The sequence below is a fragment of the Montipora capricornis genome, chromosome 13 (genome assembly GCF_036669925.1).
Source record: "Montipora capricornis isolate CH-2021 chromosome 13, ASM3666992v2, whole genome shotgun sequence".
NCBI classification, from domain to species: domain Eukaryota; kingdom Metazoa; phylum Cnidaria; class Anthozoa; order Scleractinia; family Acroporidae; genus Montipora; species Montipora capricornis.
The window spans coordinates 38,602,617-38,617,616 of NC_090895.1; the positions used below are offsets into that span (position 1 = coordinate 38,602,617).

Genomic DNA, 15,000 nt, shown 5'->3' on the forward strand with positions numbered 1-15,000 from the left:
CTTAGGCTCGATTCACACGGTGCCGGACGAATTTTCTACCGGTTGAAAAATTTCACCGGCCATTTTGTTCGCACGGGACCGTGCAATATTTTCGCTCTCTTCACACGGAACTGACGAACCTTAGTAAAGTTTGAGCTTTGTCAGAGGTTTTACCATCTGACCATGCGCAGAGCACTACTTTACGAAATCCAAAATGGAGTCAAGAAAGAGAAAGGCTAACAACAGATGCTGAGTTACCACGCATTCATGCAACCACGCGTTTGCCGTGCAAAAATTTAAACAGTCAAGGTGTTCACAGTGGACGGGCTAACTTTTCGACCTTACCAGCTAAAATTCGTCCCCGATTTAGGCGTTGAAATTTTCCAACGGCGAGGCGTCTAAATTTACGTACGTTTGGCGTGGTTCCGTGTGAACGGAACCCCTAAATGCACAAATTTTGAACTGGTAGAAAATTCCCCCGGTACCGTGTGAATTGGGTCTTAGTCACAAATCAAACAATACGCCCGAGGGAGGAAGAATGGGGGAAATTGAAATCATCAAGGAAAGTCAAACACAAGAACATGGAGTGAAACTTGCCACCGGAACATACCGCAACTGCTCGCTAACAAGAAAACGGTGGAAAATACAACTAAACGTTTTGCAGTCAACATCGGTAACTTCTCGTGACCAAAGAGCAATAATTTAGGGTCGAGTCAAATCACAACGTAATCCTCCCGTTCCGTACACTGAGGAAGCCAGATTAACCCTTTTAACTCCCAGTGGCCACTTGTAGATTTTACTCTGTCTACCGCCAGACGAATTTACTCGTCAATGGAGGGTCCCTCAGGCTTAAAATGGTTAACGTTTTTTCTTCGATTAGGAGCGTAATCCTGCGCAAAGAACAGGACCAAAAACTTGCCGACCTCCTTTCTTTTACAAGAAACCGCGACGACCATAGGTGTTCGTTGTCAAGAGCTTCTCCGTCACTCCGTGCACAACAATGCATTTAGAGCTAATGAGCTCAAAAACGTGTTTTGGCAGGTCTAGCTGTTTAATATTTCAAAGCCGGACGCTGTGAATCCCGCGGTTTCTTTAAATTAACCTTGAATCTCACAACAGGGCCGACTTGAAGATCTTCTCGTCATCCGCTTTTAACCGGGAATGAATGACCTTAGCTTTTACTCCATTTCTTGGTGAACGAGAGAACAAACGTCTGTCCTTTTAACAAAGGAAGGAGCGGCTACGTCTACGTCATCATTACGCTTTCCACTCTGATGTTCAGTAACCGTCGAAGGTTGTAATTAACCGGAACAAGTTCAGCGACCCCTTCTTGGGCAGTGCAGTCCGGAGGGGAATACTTCGGCGGAATACATAAGGGTCTGTCGGCGATTTCCGCTAAGAACTTAGACCAGGACATTTCCCGGATATCAAGTTTCTTCGCCTTCTTTACCAGGGCCCCTCTACCAATTCTAAGGTGTTCTAGGACGTCGGAAAGAAGGACGTAATTTCGTCGCCTACAAAGAGACGGCAAAGAAAATAAAGTTACAAGAAACAAAAGAACAGGTCCACTGCTTTCGTTAGGTCGTCGCCGAAATGAACAAAAAAAATGGGTCAATTTTTTTTTCAAGATTTTAAAATTACACCACTTTCTAGACCACACTGTCAAAGGACTCTTTTGTAATTTCCAGGACCTTCAATAGGCCAAACTGTACTCTTACGGTTGCATGCATTGCCACGAGGAAAGGATTGAGGCCGAAGAGTGGCAAATTATCGAATGCAAATTGTTTGCCCTGTATGTGCCTCAATCGCAAGGCTCAGTCCATTCTAATTATGAGGACAAGAATAAGGTCTATTGACTAACGGATGGATGGATGAATGAATGGATGAATGGATTGAGAAGGAGAAAAAGTATAGTAACGTGGTATGTATGGTACGGTATGGGGCAGTGTCATAGATACGTAGACGCCGTAAATCCTCTATTATGTCCCCCGGGGGGCTTATTTTTTTCGAACGCGTTTGAGGGTGGGAGGGGGGGGGGAAGAGGGGGCTCTTATTTAACTTTGCGAAACGCATTACTGGTAGCAAAAAAAAAAAAAAAAAAAAAAAAGATGAAGAGTTACGGGTCCCTATTTCCTGTTTTGGACCAGGGCAATAGACCTTTTTCATAATGGCGGCCCAATAAAATGCTCTTTTGGTTTAATGCTAATAAGCCTTTCTAGCCTCGCTGCAACGCGAAAATTTCAAAAGAATATGTTAACCAAAATGAGGCAAGTAGGTCAAATTAACATAAATACAATAGAGTATTACATCGGTCGCTATTTATGACACATAAAGTGCTCTATGACTGTCTACTATGGAGATTTGAATGATATTATACGCATTGTACAAGTTATTTGCAACATTTTTTATTCACTTGTGGGAACCAAATCCGAACTTCCAGCACATGAATAAACCATACCGGATCACTCCACATGAAGTGTTACTGTCGTGATAAATTACGTAATACAGTGAATCTTTTATTGATTTGGTTAAGAAAAATAACGGGAGGGTGGGGTGGGGGCTTAATAGAGAATTTACGGTAGTGGTTTTCTGAAACTTGCAGTGTGGTGTAGTTTGGAAAGTAAAGTACATTAGGTACAAAAGAACATAGTAAAGTATAGTATAGTGTAGTATTTAACAATTATTCCATGAGCGCGCGATGGATATGAGATGATAGATAGCCAACGTAGCGCCGAGTTGGCTATAATCATCTCATATCCAACAAGCGCGAGTGGAATAATTGTTTTATTAAAAACGCCCCCAAAATATAGAAAACTAGACTACAATAAAAATAAAAAGGCCCAAAAAATCACGTATACTATAGGATAGCAGAGCATTTCACAATGATTGCCAAAGAAACGTTTCCTTCTAAGAGAACTTTCATGGACTACTTCTTTTCTTTGTTCCTTTTACTGTCCAAAACAAAAACTCTTCTTTTCTTTTGCATAGAAAGTATTAATGTCCATGAGTTTCCATGGCAAACATTCACATTCCATAACTTTCAAGGCCTGGAAATTTAAATTCCCAAATTCCGTAACTTTCCAGGTTTCCACATTATTTTAATCATGTAACTACAAAAGTCGAGATTTTACAGCCAGTGAGAGGTCAAAGAGATAATTTATTCTTTCATGCGAAGATCATAGTTACCCGGAAGTCGAGTCTTCACCAGTCATCACGGGAAGGTTGTAGGTTGGAAGATGCGGTCGATCACACATTTCAAACTCTCCCTGCAGAGAGCTGTTGCCGACTGGAACGCCCTCAAATATACCAGAAGTGTGATCAGGGGATTCATCTACGGAGGGAAACAAGAACATTAAATTAAATCGAAGCTCGCCATAAGAAATTTCTCAATTACAGTCGAGACAAACAAGGAAACCACGATCAACTCTGCACCCTCGCACTATTTGGTTTGAACAAAAGATCAGAGTTCAATTCGAAAAATAGGATTCGCTATAATTAACATCAAGCCAGCCTCTCAGCGTCATTCTTAATTATTAACCATAGGACTTAGTTTTTAGTTTTTATTTTTAGCTTAGTTATCGTCTCAATCAACACCCATTTAGCTACCTATTATGGCTTTATATTTTATAGTCTATTTTTAACCTGTATTTTACCTTTAGCTTTGTTTTACGATAATTATCTATCATTTGTATTTATTTATTTTTCCATTGTTTGTTACATACAAACGTCCAGATTAATTTTACGTATTTTTATTCCAAGTATTTATTATCTTGTACAGTATTGCTGAACAAGCCCGAACGAGCGAAAAGTACAATAACGGCACTTTCGATTACACTAGAACAGTTCACCCCATCTTATGTTCATGCAAATTATACATACATAGTAACTGCAGACAGTACTGTTTCGGCCTTCTGGACCTTATTACTGGGTTGCCAACCCAGTCGGAATCTGTCTTTAATTTCGTCGTTTTTTAATTTTTCGTTTTCTTTTTTTTTTTTTATTTTTTTCCGTGTCGGTAAAAGTCCTGCCTGTCACTCCCCTGCTAAGTGGTGTCTTTGTGCATAGAGCCTTCTACGCGTATTTTCTTAGGATCGAGAGGGTAGTGGGAAATGCGTAGATTTCTCTGGTGGACACAGTAGAACGATTAACTTAACCGGCAATGGCGTCGAAAGTCATGTAACGCGAATGGCGTTTTAGGGGATCTTTGAACAAAATGTACCCTAATGAAGCTCAATAATGGCAAGCGAATTGGATACTGGACAGGACAGGCGGTCGAATGTTAGAAGCGACGAGTAATGGACTTCGACAACAATCTGTCGCCCGTCGAGCCGTAATCAAAGTGAGCAGTCTTCCTAACATTTTGCCAAGCGTAGTGTTTTGTACAACACTCAAACCAAATGAACAGTTCTCTGGTAACTCAGTGTGGGTTCAACAAAGACAGATAAGGAATCCATATAGTGGATCTGTTATCTCAGTTGTCTCGCTATTTGTCAGATTTGTATTTACCTGTTCTCAACTCTGCACAGTCTTCCAGTATAACAATTGGAAATTTCACTAATAAGTCATTGACGTGAATGGCGTTTTAGTGGATCTTTAAACAAAATATACCCTCATGGAGCTCAAGAATGGATCGTCAATTGTATGAGCAAGACAGCGCTGAAAAATAAATATCTGGATTGTAAGAGACGAGTAATGGTCTTCGACAACAATTTCATTTTTCGCCTTTGGATATCAAGTGAGCTTTGTTTCTAATATTTTACTAACTTGGTATTATATAAAACACGGAAATCAAATAGCAATTTTTTTATGGATTTAACCATAGTTACTAACTATGATTTAACAAATTAACATTGAAGGAATCGAACGCCAACAAGAATGCATCACAGTGTTTACTCAAGTCGCATCTTAGTTGTCTGACAATTTACATTTACCGGTATTTTGTACTCAACTCAGCAAAGGTGTAAAATATTTGGAAATGTGACAGTGAAAAATTACTTGAATGAAAGCTTGTTGTCTCTTTTGTGCTTTATTATTTACGGTCAAGGTTCTTTCGAAAAGGGTTGAATGTGAACTGTCAGAAATTTATTTAATTGCATATGCTTTGTGATTGTTTGTTTCGCTTGCACGCACGCAACTGAAATAGGAAGGGTTTCTTGCCTCTTATAGCAAATATGTTGCTTGTTTCAATAAATGTTTCGCTGGAAAATATTTCTGTGAAATTTCTAGCTTTTGTAAATTTATCATGTTGTGTAATTTTCGAGCTTAGCAAATTTGCATACATGTGTTGAAATGTGATACGGGGAGAATTTTTGTGGTAACGCATTAGTCACGAAAATAAACAGGTCTGTTGGAAGCGTGCTTGAGTTTCAACAAAATGACCCCCAAAATCGGCAAAAGATTGTGACGCTGATGAATAATAAAGTAGCTGCTATTACCAAAACGATGGAATTACCTGGTGATAAATAACCTTGTCTTGGAGAGTAAATTTTTGATTTTCCAGAAACAATGGTCAACCTCTGAGAGTTGCGCGATTGTGATCTTTGTGTTGAATTCGCACATTTCTTGTCAAAATTTATAACAATCGAAATAAAAAGAAAACTAACAAAAACAAAAACCCGGTAGCTTGGCATCATTTGACACAGATGCTTCACTGTTTCGCGAGTAAACATGCCGCGGTAAAATAACGCGGTAACTTGATCACTGCGCTCGCTGAATTCGATGTGCGATTTACTCGGTGCAGCCAAACTTGTACAATTACAACAAAACAACTAAAATCTCCCAAACTGTTTTTCGCTGATGGTAACTTTTTATATTCGTGGTTCAAAATAAATGTTGTTTTCATGTCGTAGATTTTATTACCGATGGCAAAATATTTTATGCTCGATCGACCGTCCTGAAACTTCCTTCTGCTCTTCTTAAAAACTGTGTATCCATATTTATTTACTTTTACATCAATATTTGTTTTGGATAAAGCAAGCTAACAAAATCTGTATCTTGCTTGGTTCGCATTTGATAGCATTAAAATAGAATTTTCGGTCCTATGCTTCTGTTACTGAGTGGTATATTTCTTAGGTCGCCCATCCAGATACTAACCCCGCCGAATAGGAATTACTTCAGCTTTCAACTGTTGTTTACAAAGCTTTCAGATGCTGTCAGATGCTGTCAGTGCACGCTTACACTTGTGGTGGAAAGAAGTTGCATGATCAACATGTCAGCCCAGAAGCCAATGTTTCTCGATTCCCTTTTATTTTCTTCAGTCTCTCTGGGTTCAGTACTTTGCTAGTAACCACATGTCTTCTCAAGGGGCTATTTATCTAAGACTTATACCATGGCGCTACAATGATAGACAATACCAAAACAATATCGTGTACTGTTAGACCTACATATTACGCAAAGACAACGGTCAACATGTCATCCCAGAAGACAATGTTTTTCACTTCCCATTTATTTTCTTCAATCTTTCTGGGCTCAGTACTTTGCTAGTAACCACATGTCTTCTCAGGCTATTTACCCAAGACTTCTACCATTTCACTACAATGATACACAATACCAAAACAATATCGTGCACTGTTAGAGCTACATATTACGCAAGGACAACTTGAAGCTCCTGGAAGACAACACACAGTTCAGTTGACATTATGGAATAAATCGCTGTGTTACTTCACTACCACACGTAAGCAATGCGTGTCAATTTTTTTTAAAGAGGACAGGAATTTCTTCTTTCTGACAAATGATTAATTAATAGGCCGGTCGCCAGGTTTTTAACCTCACAAAAGGATCTGTTTCGTCGCACGAACGTGTTAAGACCTGTGAGCCAAAGGGCCTCTGCTGGTATGACTTCTGGTACGACTTCTGGTACGACTTCTGGGTCACCCCCCCCCCTCCCCTCCAACTTGAAAAAAATTGCGTGGAACGCTGCACGTACCACAGGCAACCCAGTGTACCCTCACGGAGGGTCTAGTCTGGTTTGAAAGGAGGTTAAGCTTTAAAAGCCACCCCAAATGTCCCACACATGTGGTACATCTAAGCAATGCCAGAATGCTCAAACTAGCGAGCTAGTAAGCATGCGCAATTGCTAGCGGCAATGACTCATCCTAGTAGAGTGCTCAATTTGGACATGAAAGCAAAAGCTTTGTAACGCCAAAGAGCACTTGGTGCCATAGAGAGGTTTCGAGCGCTTCTTCAGATCGAATTATACAGAACACAGTTTTTGAGTGGATGTAGGGATTGTTAACCCATTGATTGCCTCGCATTGACGAGTAAAATCATCTGGCGTTAGACACAGTAAAATCTATTAAAAAGCATTTTTCCATGAAAAAGAAGACCAGTCCGACACTACAGAAAAAGACGTTTTTGAAACGCTGGACTCCGCCAGAAGGCTAATTCGCATCGATAGACTTTTTCATCAAAAAATGCCGCCATGATGTTCATAAACTAAACTTCAATCGCAACACCAAACTTTCCAACCTTTCTAAAGGAGAATGGACTGCTCTCATAAGTCAACGGCAACAATTTATCAACAAGCGTACACTACGAACCAACAGATTCCCATAACTACTTGCTGCATTCGTCCTCTCATCCACAACACGTAAAAAACGCCATCCTATTCTCTCAATAGGCGCCTCTGTACTGACGAGTCCGACTTTCACAGCAAGTGCGAGGAAATGTGCCAGTTTTTCAAAAAACGTGGCTACCCTGACTGTCACCACAGGCAAACACCGCGCCCAAGAAATCGATGGAGAAACCGCACTACAAACGTCACAGAACGAAGAAACCAACAGAATTCCATTCACCCTCACCTACCATCCACAAAACCATGCAGTCAAAAATGTCATTCTAAAAAACTTCATAATTCTCCGCAATGATCCCGAAACTTAACATTTGTTTCCTCTACCACCACTCATTTCATTCAAACGCGACAAAAACATAATTAACTTTGTAGTTAGGAGCGCACTCAAGTCTGACAACCAACCGGGAACTTTCAAATGTGCACGCACACGATGCAAAACTTGTCCTTTTATTTCTAGCATCAGTCTCAGGATCAAACCGATCCTTTAAAATCTCTGACCACTTTACATGCATCTCCGCAAATGTCACCTATTGCATAACCTGCACACTATGTAAGAAGACCTATATAGGCAAAACAGGGAGACGATTGAGGGACCGCTTTCGCGAACACCTACCAGATGTAGAAAAAAACGACACAGACGCATCAAAACCAGTTGTGCGCCATTTTAATCTTCCCAATCACTCCCACCACAACATGACAATTTGTGGCCTATCTTTACACACGGAAACACAAAAAGCCGTAAGTTTCTGGAATAAAAATTCATCTTGTAACTAGGTACACTCTATCCTCACGGAATCAATGAACGCCTCTCATTCCATTAATTTATTCACAAATTCATGTTACCATATTTCCACCAAAAGCAAAGCTCCCCCACACCCGCATAAAAACCAACAACACCCACAATTCCTCTATTCGCTCTGACGAAGGGCTAACGTTCGAAACGTCACTTTTCCAAATCGTTCGCGGTGGTACTTCGACCTTTATCAACACGTTTGATAAAACCAAATTTTCCAGTTTCACTCTCCAACCGACACAGCACCACAGTTTCTTTAGAAACTACAAATTTGTGAAATCTATTAAGTTCCATTCATAGGAGTCATTGGGTTAAATTGCAGAGAGGCCCCTTGACGCTGTCCGACAGTTTCTTCAGAAACAAACTTCGCAAGCTACAAGGAAAGGGTAGTTCGTTATATCGGGGTTTCCTTGGAAAGAGGTTCTATGCATTTCACTGTAAGTTATGTCAAGAAATTCGTTCGTTATACCAATGATATCGTTATTATCGTTAAATCGACGTCTCTACTTTACGGAACGATTTTGCACTGCGCAAGACGAAGAATCACTCCAATAAGCTGCTGGGATAAATAATTCAGTCGAATGCCCTTATAAAAAGCAAACTTAAAGAGCGAGAAGTTGCTCATCCCCACGCATTCGTCACGCATTCCTGCGTGACCAGCCTAAAAATTAGCCAGGACGTAACTCTTACAAAGTCTCTCGTGATTGGTTCAGGAAACAATAAGCACAAAAAATATGCAACGGAAACAATGAAGCCTACTCCTTAATACAATAGAGTTGCACCCTATAACAGTCCAGTGACTTGTAGTTGGTAAAGAGCTTTGCGGTAACTGTAAAAACATCTGCCATTGTCAAAGCAAAGAACGAGTGGTATCAAGGCACGCCTTCCAGCGTGACAACCAGAAAAAGAAAAGATGCAGTAGTCGGGTTGACAAGCAATTCAACAGCTGTTACTAAAGAAATGAACCTAAACCGAGGCTCGTGTGTCATTACAATACAGAATGACCCAATAGCTTGGTATATGGGATATTCGATCGTACTCAAAGTTGAGTAGTTTACGGCTTAAACATCGGGCAAATACACACACTTCAAGAAATGTAGACAGCGTCGGTTACGAATTGATAGAAAGTAAGCATTGCGTTGACGTGAAACGTCTCTCTCTTTTGAGAAATGGCTCGATATCTGTGACCAACTGGCATCAAAACGAACGAAAATCAAGCTAAATTCTATGAGCAAAGCAAATTTCAACTTGATGTTTTCCGCTTGTCGTTAACGCGATGCAAAATCTCTCCCACAGCTTTTAAACCCAAAGGTGCACGATAAATGCGATCGCTTCACGTTCTGCTTTTTTAACAAAATTCATTTTAAGGGGTGATGTCGCGCTGTTTTAGGGTGTTTAGGGGAAATCTTTAGTTAATCACGAGTTTAAAACTCGAAAATGGTAATGTCAAATTCCTTTACGGATAGAATTATCGTTACATCAAACAAGATAATTCAAAGCAAAAACGACCTTTATCCAGGCGATCTGTCATAAACTTGAAAAACGTCGCTCAGACTCTTTTCAAAATTACCCAAATGCAATCCGTTTCAATCTTATCCATTTGTGTCCACCCATGCTTCTATTTCCTTTTTTTGCATCAGTTCTTTTATATTGTTCAACAGTTTTAAGAGGTTATTGCAATGTTTTATTCTACTTTTTGGTTGTCATAAAATTACATCATTTTGCGTGACATAGCCACTTTCCGCACAAATGATTATGACCGTGATCAACAAGCAGCACGACAAAGACGGAACCTCTAAAAGATATTTCCAGCGCGAGAAAAAGGGACGGGGGATTTTAAAAAAAAGAACCAACCACAGATTAAAAAAAAACATATTTCGAACGCATTGCCATTACGCGCTTTTTTTCTAGCACAATTTATCACAGAGCAAATCATCTGCATGTGGCTGAGGCACCCAGCCTTTAACGGTGGGTCTTTGTGTTTTAACCGTTATAAAAACGCGCAGTTTCTAGCTTACCCAAGAAAGATGAAGATCCTCTAAACTCCCAGCATCCCTGAAAAGAAGAAAAAAGATCAGACATTCCTGTGGCAAAATCCGACGATAAAAACAAACCTAAGTCGTCAAATGATCTTTAAGAACAACGTGTAAGCACCTCGCAGTCACTTGTAGTTGTCGGGAAGGTCTTCAAATCCATATCTTCTAAAAAACCTGTACAAAATCAAAGATTATAAAGAGCTCGATGACAAACGCAAAAGGATTACCAAAGGGGAGCGTTATATGTGTCACTAATAGGCGGTGGTTTTCAAAAATGATGTCTAAATATTAAGCCTCGTAAAAATCAACACCATGACTACAATAGTCTATAGTCTACACTAACAGGCACCAGTTAAGGTGATTGCTCAGAAAAAAAAAGTTGTCGAATGATTTTCTTGAAACTTCCCCTGAATGTTCCCTACTAATCCCCTTTTTTTAGAACTACAATAAAAAAGACATGTCACCGTGCTTGCTTAAGACATATAATGGGCCAATCTTACCCCATTGATGCCTGTACTGATACTAAACACGCGCGTTATTTCATCGGCTCACGGTACATTTTGCGGTAGCTGCACTAGAGGGTTTTTAAAGAAACACTTGAAAAAACACCTGATAGGTAGAAAGTCTAGAACATATGGAACACTGTCTTATATAGTTAATGGAAAAATCACTCAACTTAAAACAACATCGACTCAAAACGCTTCTCGAGTCGTTGTTTTCAAGATCATAATTTACATCCCTGGGAAGGGGCTCTGTGTACGTTTTTAGCTATATCTTTTTTTCCTTCCGATAATTTTTTTTTTTTAAATTTTATTTAAAGAGGATAATTTGTACAACAAAATTATGCAATAAGAATACAGGTCACCGTGCTCGTTTAACAGTACAACACCATCGTACCTGTCTATCTCGATTATCGTAGATCGAAACAACAAAATTTGCCATGTTCTCGGAATGCGCGCGCTTATTCGCAAAGAGTTATGGGTAAGTAACAACTTCTCTCATGTGTTTTGAGAACTGTTCCAGCATGTATGATCGACTTAGGGACTGTGCAATAATTATCAGGAGGGGGGGGCCCTAAAACCAGAGGGGGGGGGGCCTTAAGTTAAAATAATGGAAAGGAGGGGGGGGCTCTACATTAGATTTCTCAAGTAAGTTGAGGGGGGGTCTTAATTAAATTTCACAAATTCGATAACGAATAAATAAACATTTTCCAAATAGACAGATGCCACGCCTTTGACTATCCATAATGTCTAAATATTGCATCAAGATAAACACATGCTTTAACTTATTTAGAATGTCAACATATGATAGATTGAAACAATCTCTCATGCACAGAAGTCACAAACCACGTTGTGAGCTTTGCCAATAAAACATTTGGCATTTAAGAGGTCCCGCAGACATGCCAGGTCTGTTCTTGATTTAAACAGCGAGAGGGTTTCTAGGTCTACAGTTTCTAGCTGAGGAATGCCACATACTTCTGTTTCATAGTTGTCATCAATGGGTTCACCTCCCAAAGACCGAAAAATTATACAGGTTCGGGTCCTACGGCTTTCTGAGGCAGCAATCCTCTTCTCCTCCCTTTTTTTCTTCTGTTCCTTCTTTTTTCTTGATTTGGATGCTTTAGATTTGGCACCAATAGGAAATGTCGCTTTATATTTAGCTATCACCCTATCCAGGTCTTCTACAAGATGCAGAACGTTTAAACCGACTTGAGACTTTATTGAATGACGTTGTTCAGCATTAAAATTGTGTAAACAGCTGAGGCCAGTCTTCAGTGTTTTTCTAACTTGGTTACGACAGCATTAAGCTTGTCCTGGATATCATTTGCCTCTTGTTTGCAACGTCTGATGTTGCTGTCATCATGGGGAGCTGGCTTGTAATCCTCTCGGAGAAACCTTCCTGCACAAGCAGGGTTGTCGGATAAAACATATTGGTATCTGTTCTCAAGTTTTTCAATATCTTAAGGTACGGGTTAGAGAGGGGGGGGGGGGGGGGGGCACAAAATAATTTTGAGAGAACGTGAGGGGGGGTCACAGCTAATCTTGACGCTGCTGGAGGGGGGGACCTATCTAATTTTTCCTTTGGTGAAGCTCATTTTAGGACCCCCCCTTCCTGATAATTATTGCACAGTCCCTTACGCCACATTTACAAAGTTGCAAATTTGAGAAATTTATAAATATTGACACATCATATGCGCAGTACAGGATGAGCAGTCTAATACTGAACAACCACCGTAAAGTGCTATTCAGTCAAAAGGCAAGCGAGCACGCAGTCAGTCGGTAAAGTAATTCTATTACACATCCAGTCAATCAAGCAGGCAGTCAGCCAGGCTGTCTGTCGGTCACGTTGTTGGGCCAGCCTGTAGTCAGTCAGCTGGTCATTTTGTTTGTCAGCCCGTCAGTCAGACAGCCACTCAGTCAAAAGTCAGTCAGACAGTTATTCAGTCAAAAGCCGGTCAGTTTGTCTGCCAGTCACTCAGTCAGCCACGCATTTTACCATCAGTTAGTCAGTCGGTCGTACAGTCACTTGAGTCTGTCAATGAGACAGTCAATAACCCATACTGTATTCATCATGCTTCTGAGCATGTCACGCGCCACGCACCTTCCAAAAAAGACCTTGAGTTGGGTTCTTTGGAACAACTGAGTGCACTGTTTCCAGAATACGTCGCAAGCAGTGGGTCTGCACCGTAAGACAGTAAGAGTCTTAGATTATCTACATGACCACCTTCCGCAGCATCGTGAATAGGCCTGAAGAGGAGAAGAAAAAGCATTATACATGTATTACTGTCCACCCTAAATAAGAATCGCACCAAAGCCATCATGAAACAATGACATAGTGCTGCGTGTTCGCTCCGAAGTATGCTGCGGAATAACGCGCTGGTGTTAAGGACTGGCGACCGTGAAAATCTCTAAGAATCGCACAGAATCTTATTTCTTATCGACAATGGTTCACGGCAACACAGGAAGAATGCTTCGCTCTTAGAATCTTAGAGGGACAAACGGGAGTACCCGGAGGAAAATCTCTTGAAGCATAGTTGCGTGCGAGAATCGACCCAGAGACACATTGGTGTGAGGCAAGTGTTATAGGTGTTATAGACCTTTTTCATAATGGCGGCCCGATAAAATATTCTTTTGTTTTATTACTGATAATCCTTTCTAGCCTCGCTGCAATGCGCAAAATTCAAAAAAATATGTTAACCAAAATGAGGCCAGTAGGTCCAATTAAGATAAATACAATACAATATCAAATCGGTCGCCATTTATGAAAGTGGTCTATCGCCACTGCGCATGTGTTCAGTCGCAGAACCACCCAAGGTTATCACTCTAGCAGATTTACCTTATCCCATCATTTGAACAGGCGTTCACATCAGCACCGTACTTTGTCAGAACCTTCACCACTTCAGTCTTTCCTCTCGAACACGCCTCGTGTAGCGGAGTCCAGCCTGCGTTGTCCTTAGCATTTGGATCGATACCTTGGTGAATGTGATGATGGACTGTTTCCTGGAAAATCGGCATATAAGCGAAGTTACTTTTTGAGACGAAACCTTACGAGAGAGTTTGTGCGGTTAGAATACTTAATGCTGTCGCTCCTTTACCCTTTAATAAACGCTGACGCGGACAAAGGTAATTTTGACACTTGGTGATTTCAGTACATGTACAAATTGTGTCCCGCTAAATATTACAATGCAAATCCGATATGCCATCGCATGACAACGACCAAAATGACTATAAAAATAATGATGACGATGATGATGATGATAGACCTCATGATGACGAGGATGATAAAAATGATGACGATGACCTTGATGATGATGATGACAAGAGTGATGACAAAAATAACGACGATGATGATAATAATAATAATAATAATAATTATAATAATAATAATGATGAAGACGACGACGACGACGATGATGATAGAGATGATGACCAGGGGCCGGTTTCTCGAAGCCTGATTAGAGGTAACCGTTGGTTAAGAGCTGTCAAAACCTATAGGTATCCACGGTAGTTAGCGCTGGTTAGCGCTAACCATATTTCGATCAACCCGGGCCAGGATGATAACAATGATGACAATTCTAACGATTGTGATGATGATGATGATGATGGAGATAATGACGATCACATTGATGATGATGACGATGATGATGGAGATAATGACGATCACATTGATGATGATGATGATGATGATGGCAATAGTGATGTGATGACAAAAATAGCGATGATGATGATGACACTAATGATGAAGACGATGGCGATAATAATAGAGATGATGATAACAATGATGACAATTCTAACGATTGTGACGATGATGATGATGACAACAGTGATGTGATGACAAAAATGACGATGATGATGATAACACTATTGATGAGGACAATGACGAAGACGATGATGAAAGAGATGATGACGAAGACGATAACAATGATGACAATACTAACGATTGTGATGATGATGATGTTGACAACGAAGATAATGATAACGGACGATAATGATAACGATGACGATGATAATGATGACGACGATGACATTGATGACGATGATGAGGCTGTCAAAAAACGAAAACCTAGAAACATCAAAAGATGAGGACTCTGTTTTGAACAGCCCTATTTAACACACGGTTCA

General features: G+C 40.3%; 1 protein-coding gene across 1 annotated transcript in view; it reads right to left on the reverse strand.

The window, feature by feature from the left end:
• The window catches only part of LOC138028256 (uncharacterized), a 53,445-nt gene that overhangs the window by 459 nt on the left and 37,986 nt on the right, over positions 1–15,000 (reverse strand). Inside the window, exons 21-26 of the mRNA XM_068875727.1 lie at positions 13,715–13,878; positions 12,980–13,125; positions 10,497–10,552; positions 10,361–10,397; positions 3,166–3,310; positions 1–1,493 (exon numbers count right to left, since the gene is read on the reverse strand). The exon at positions 1–1,493 is cut by the window's left edge and continues 459 nt beyond it. Of these exons, the coding sequence (XP_068731828.1) occupies positions 1,226–1,493; positions 3,166–3,310; positions 10,361–10,397; positions 10,497–10,552; positions 12,980–13,125; positions 13,715–13,878 (816 nt within the window). The 3' untranslated portion in view covers positions 1–1,225. The remainder of the gene's footprint in view (positions 1,494–3,165; positions 3,311–10,360; positions 10,398–10,496; positions 10,553–12,979; positions 13,126–13,714; positions 13,879–15,000) is intronic.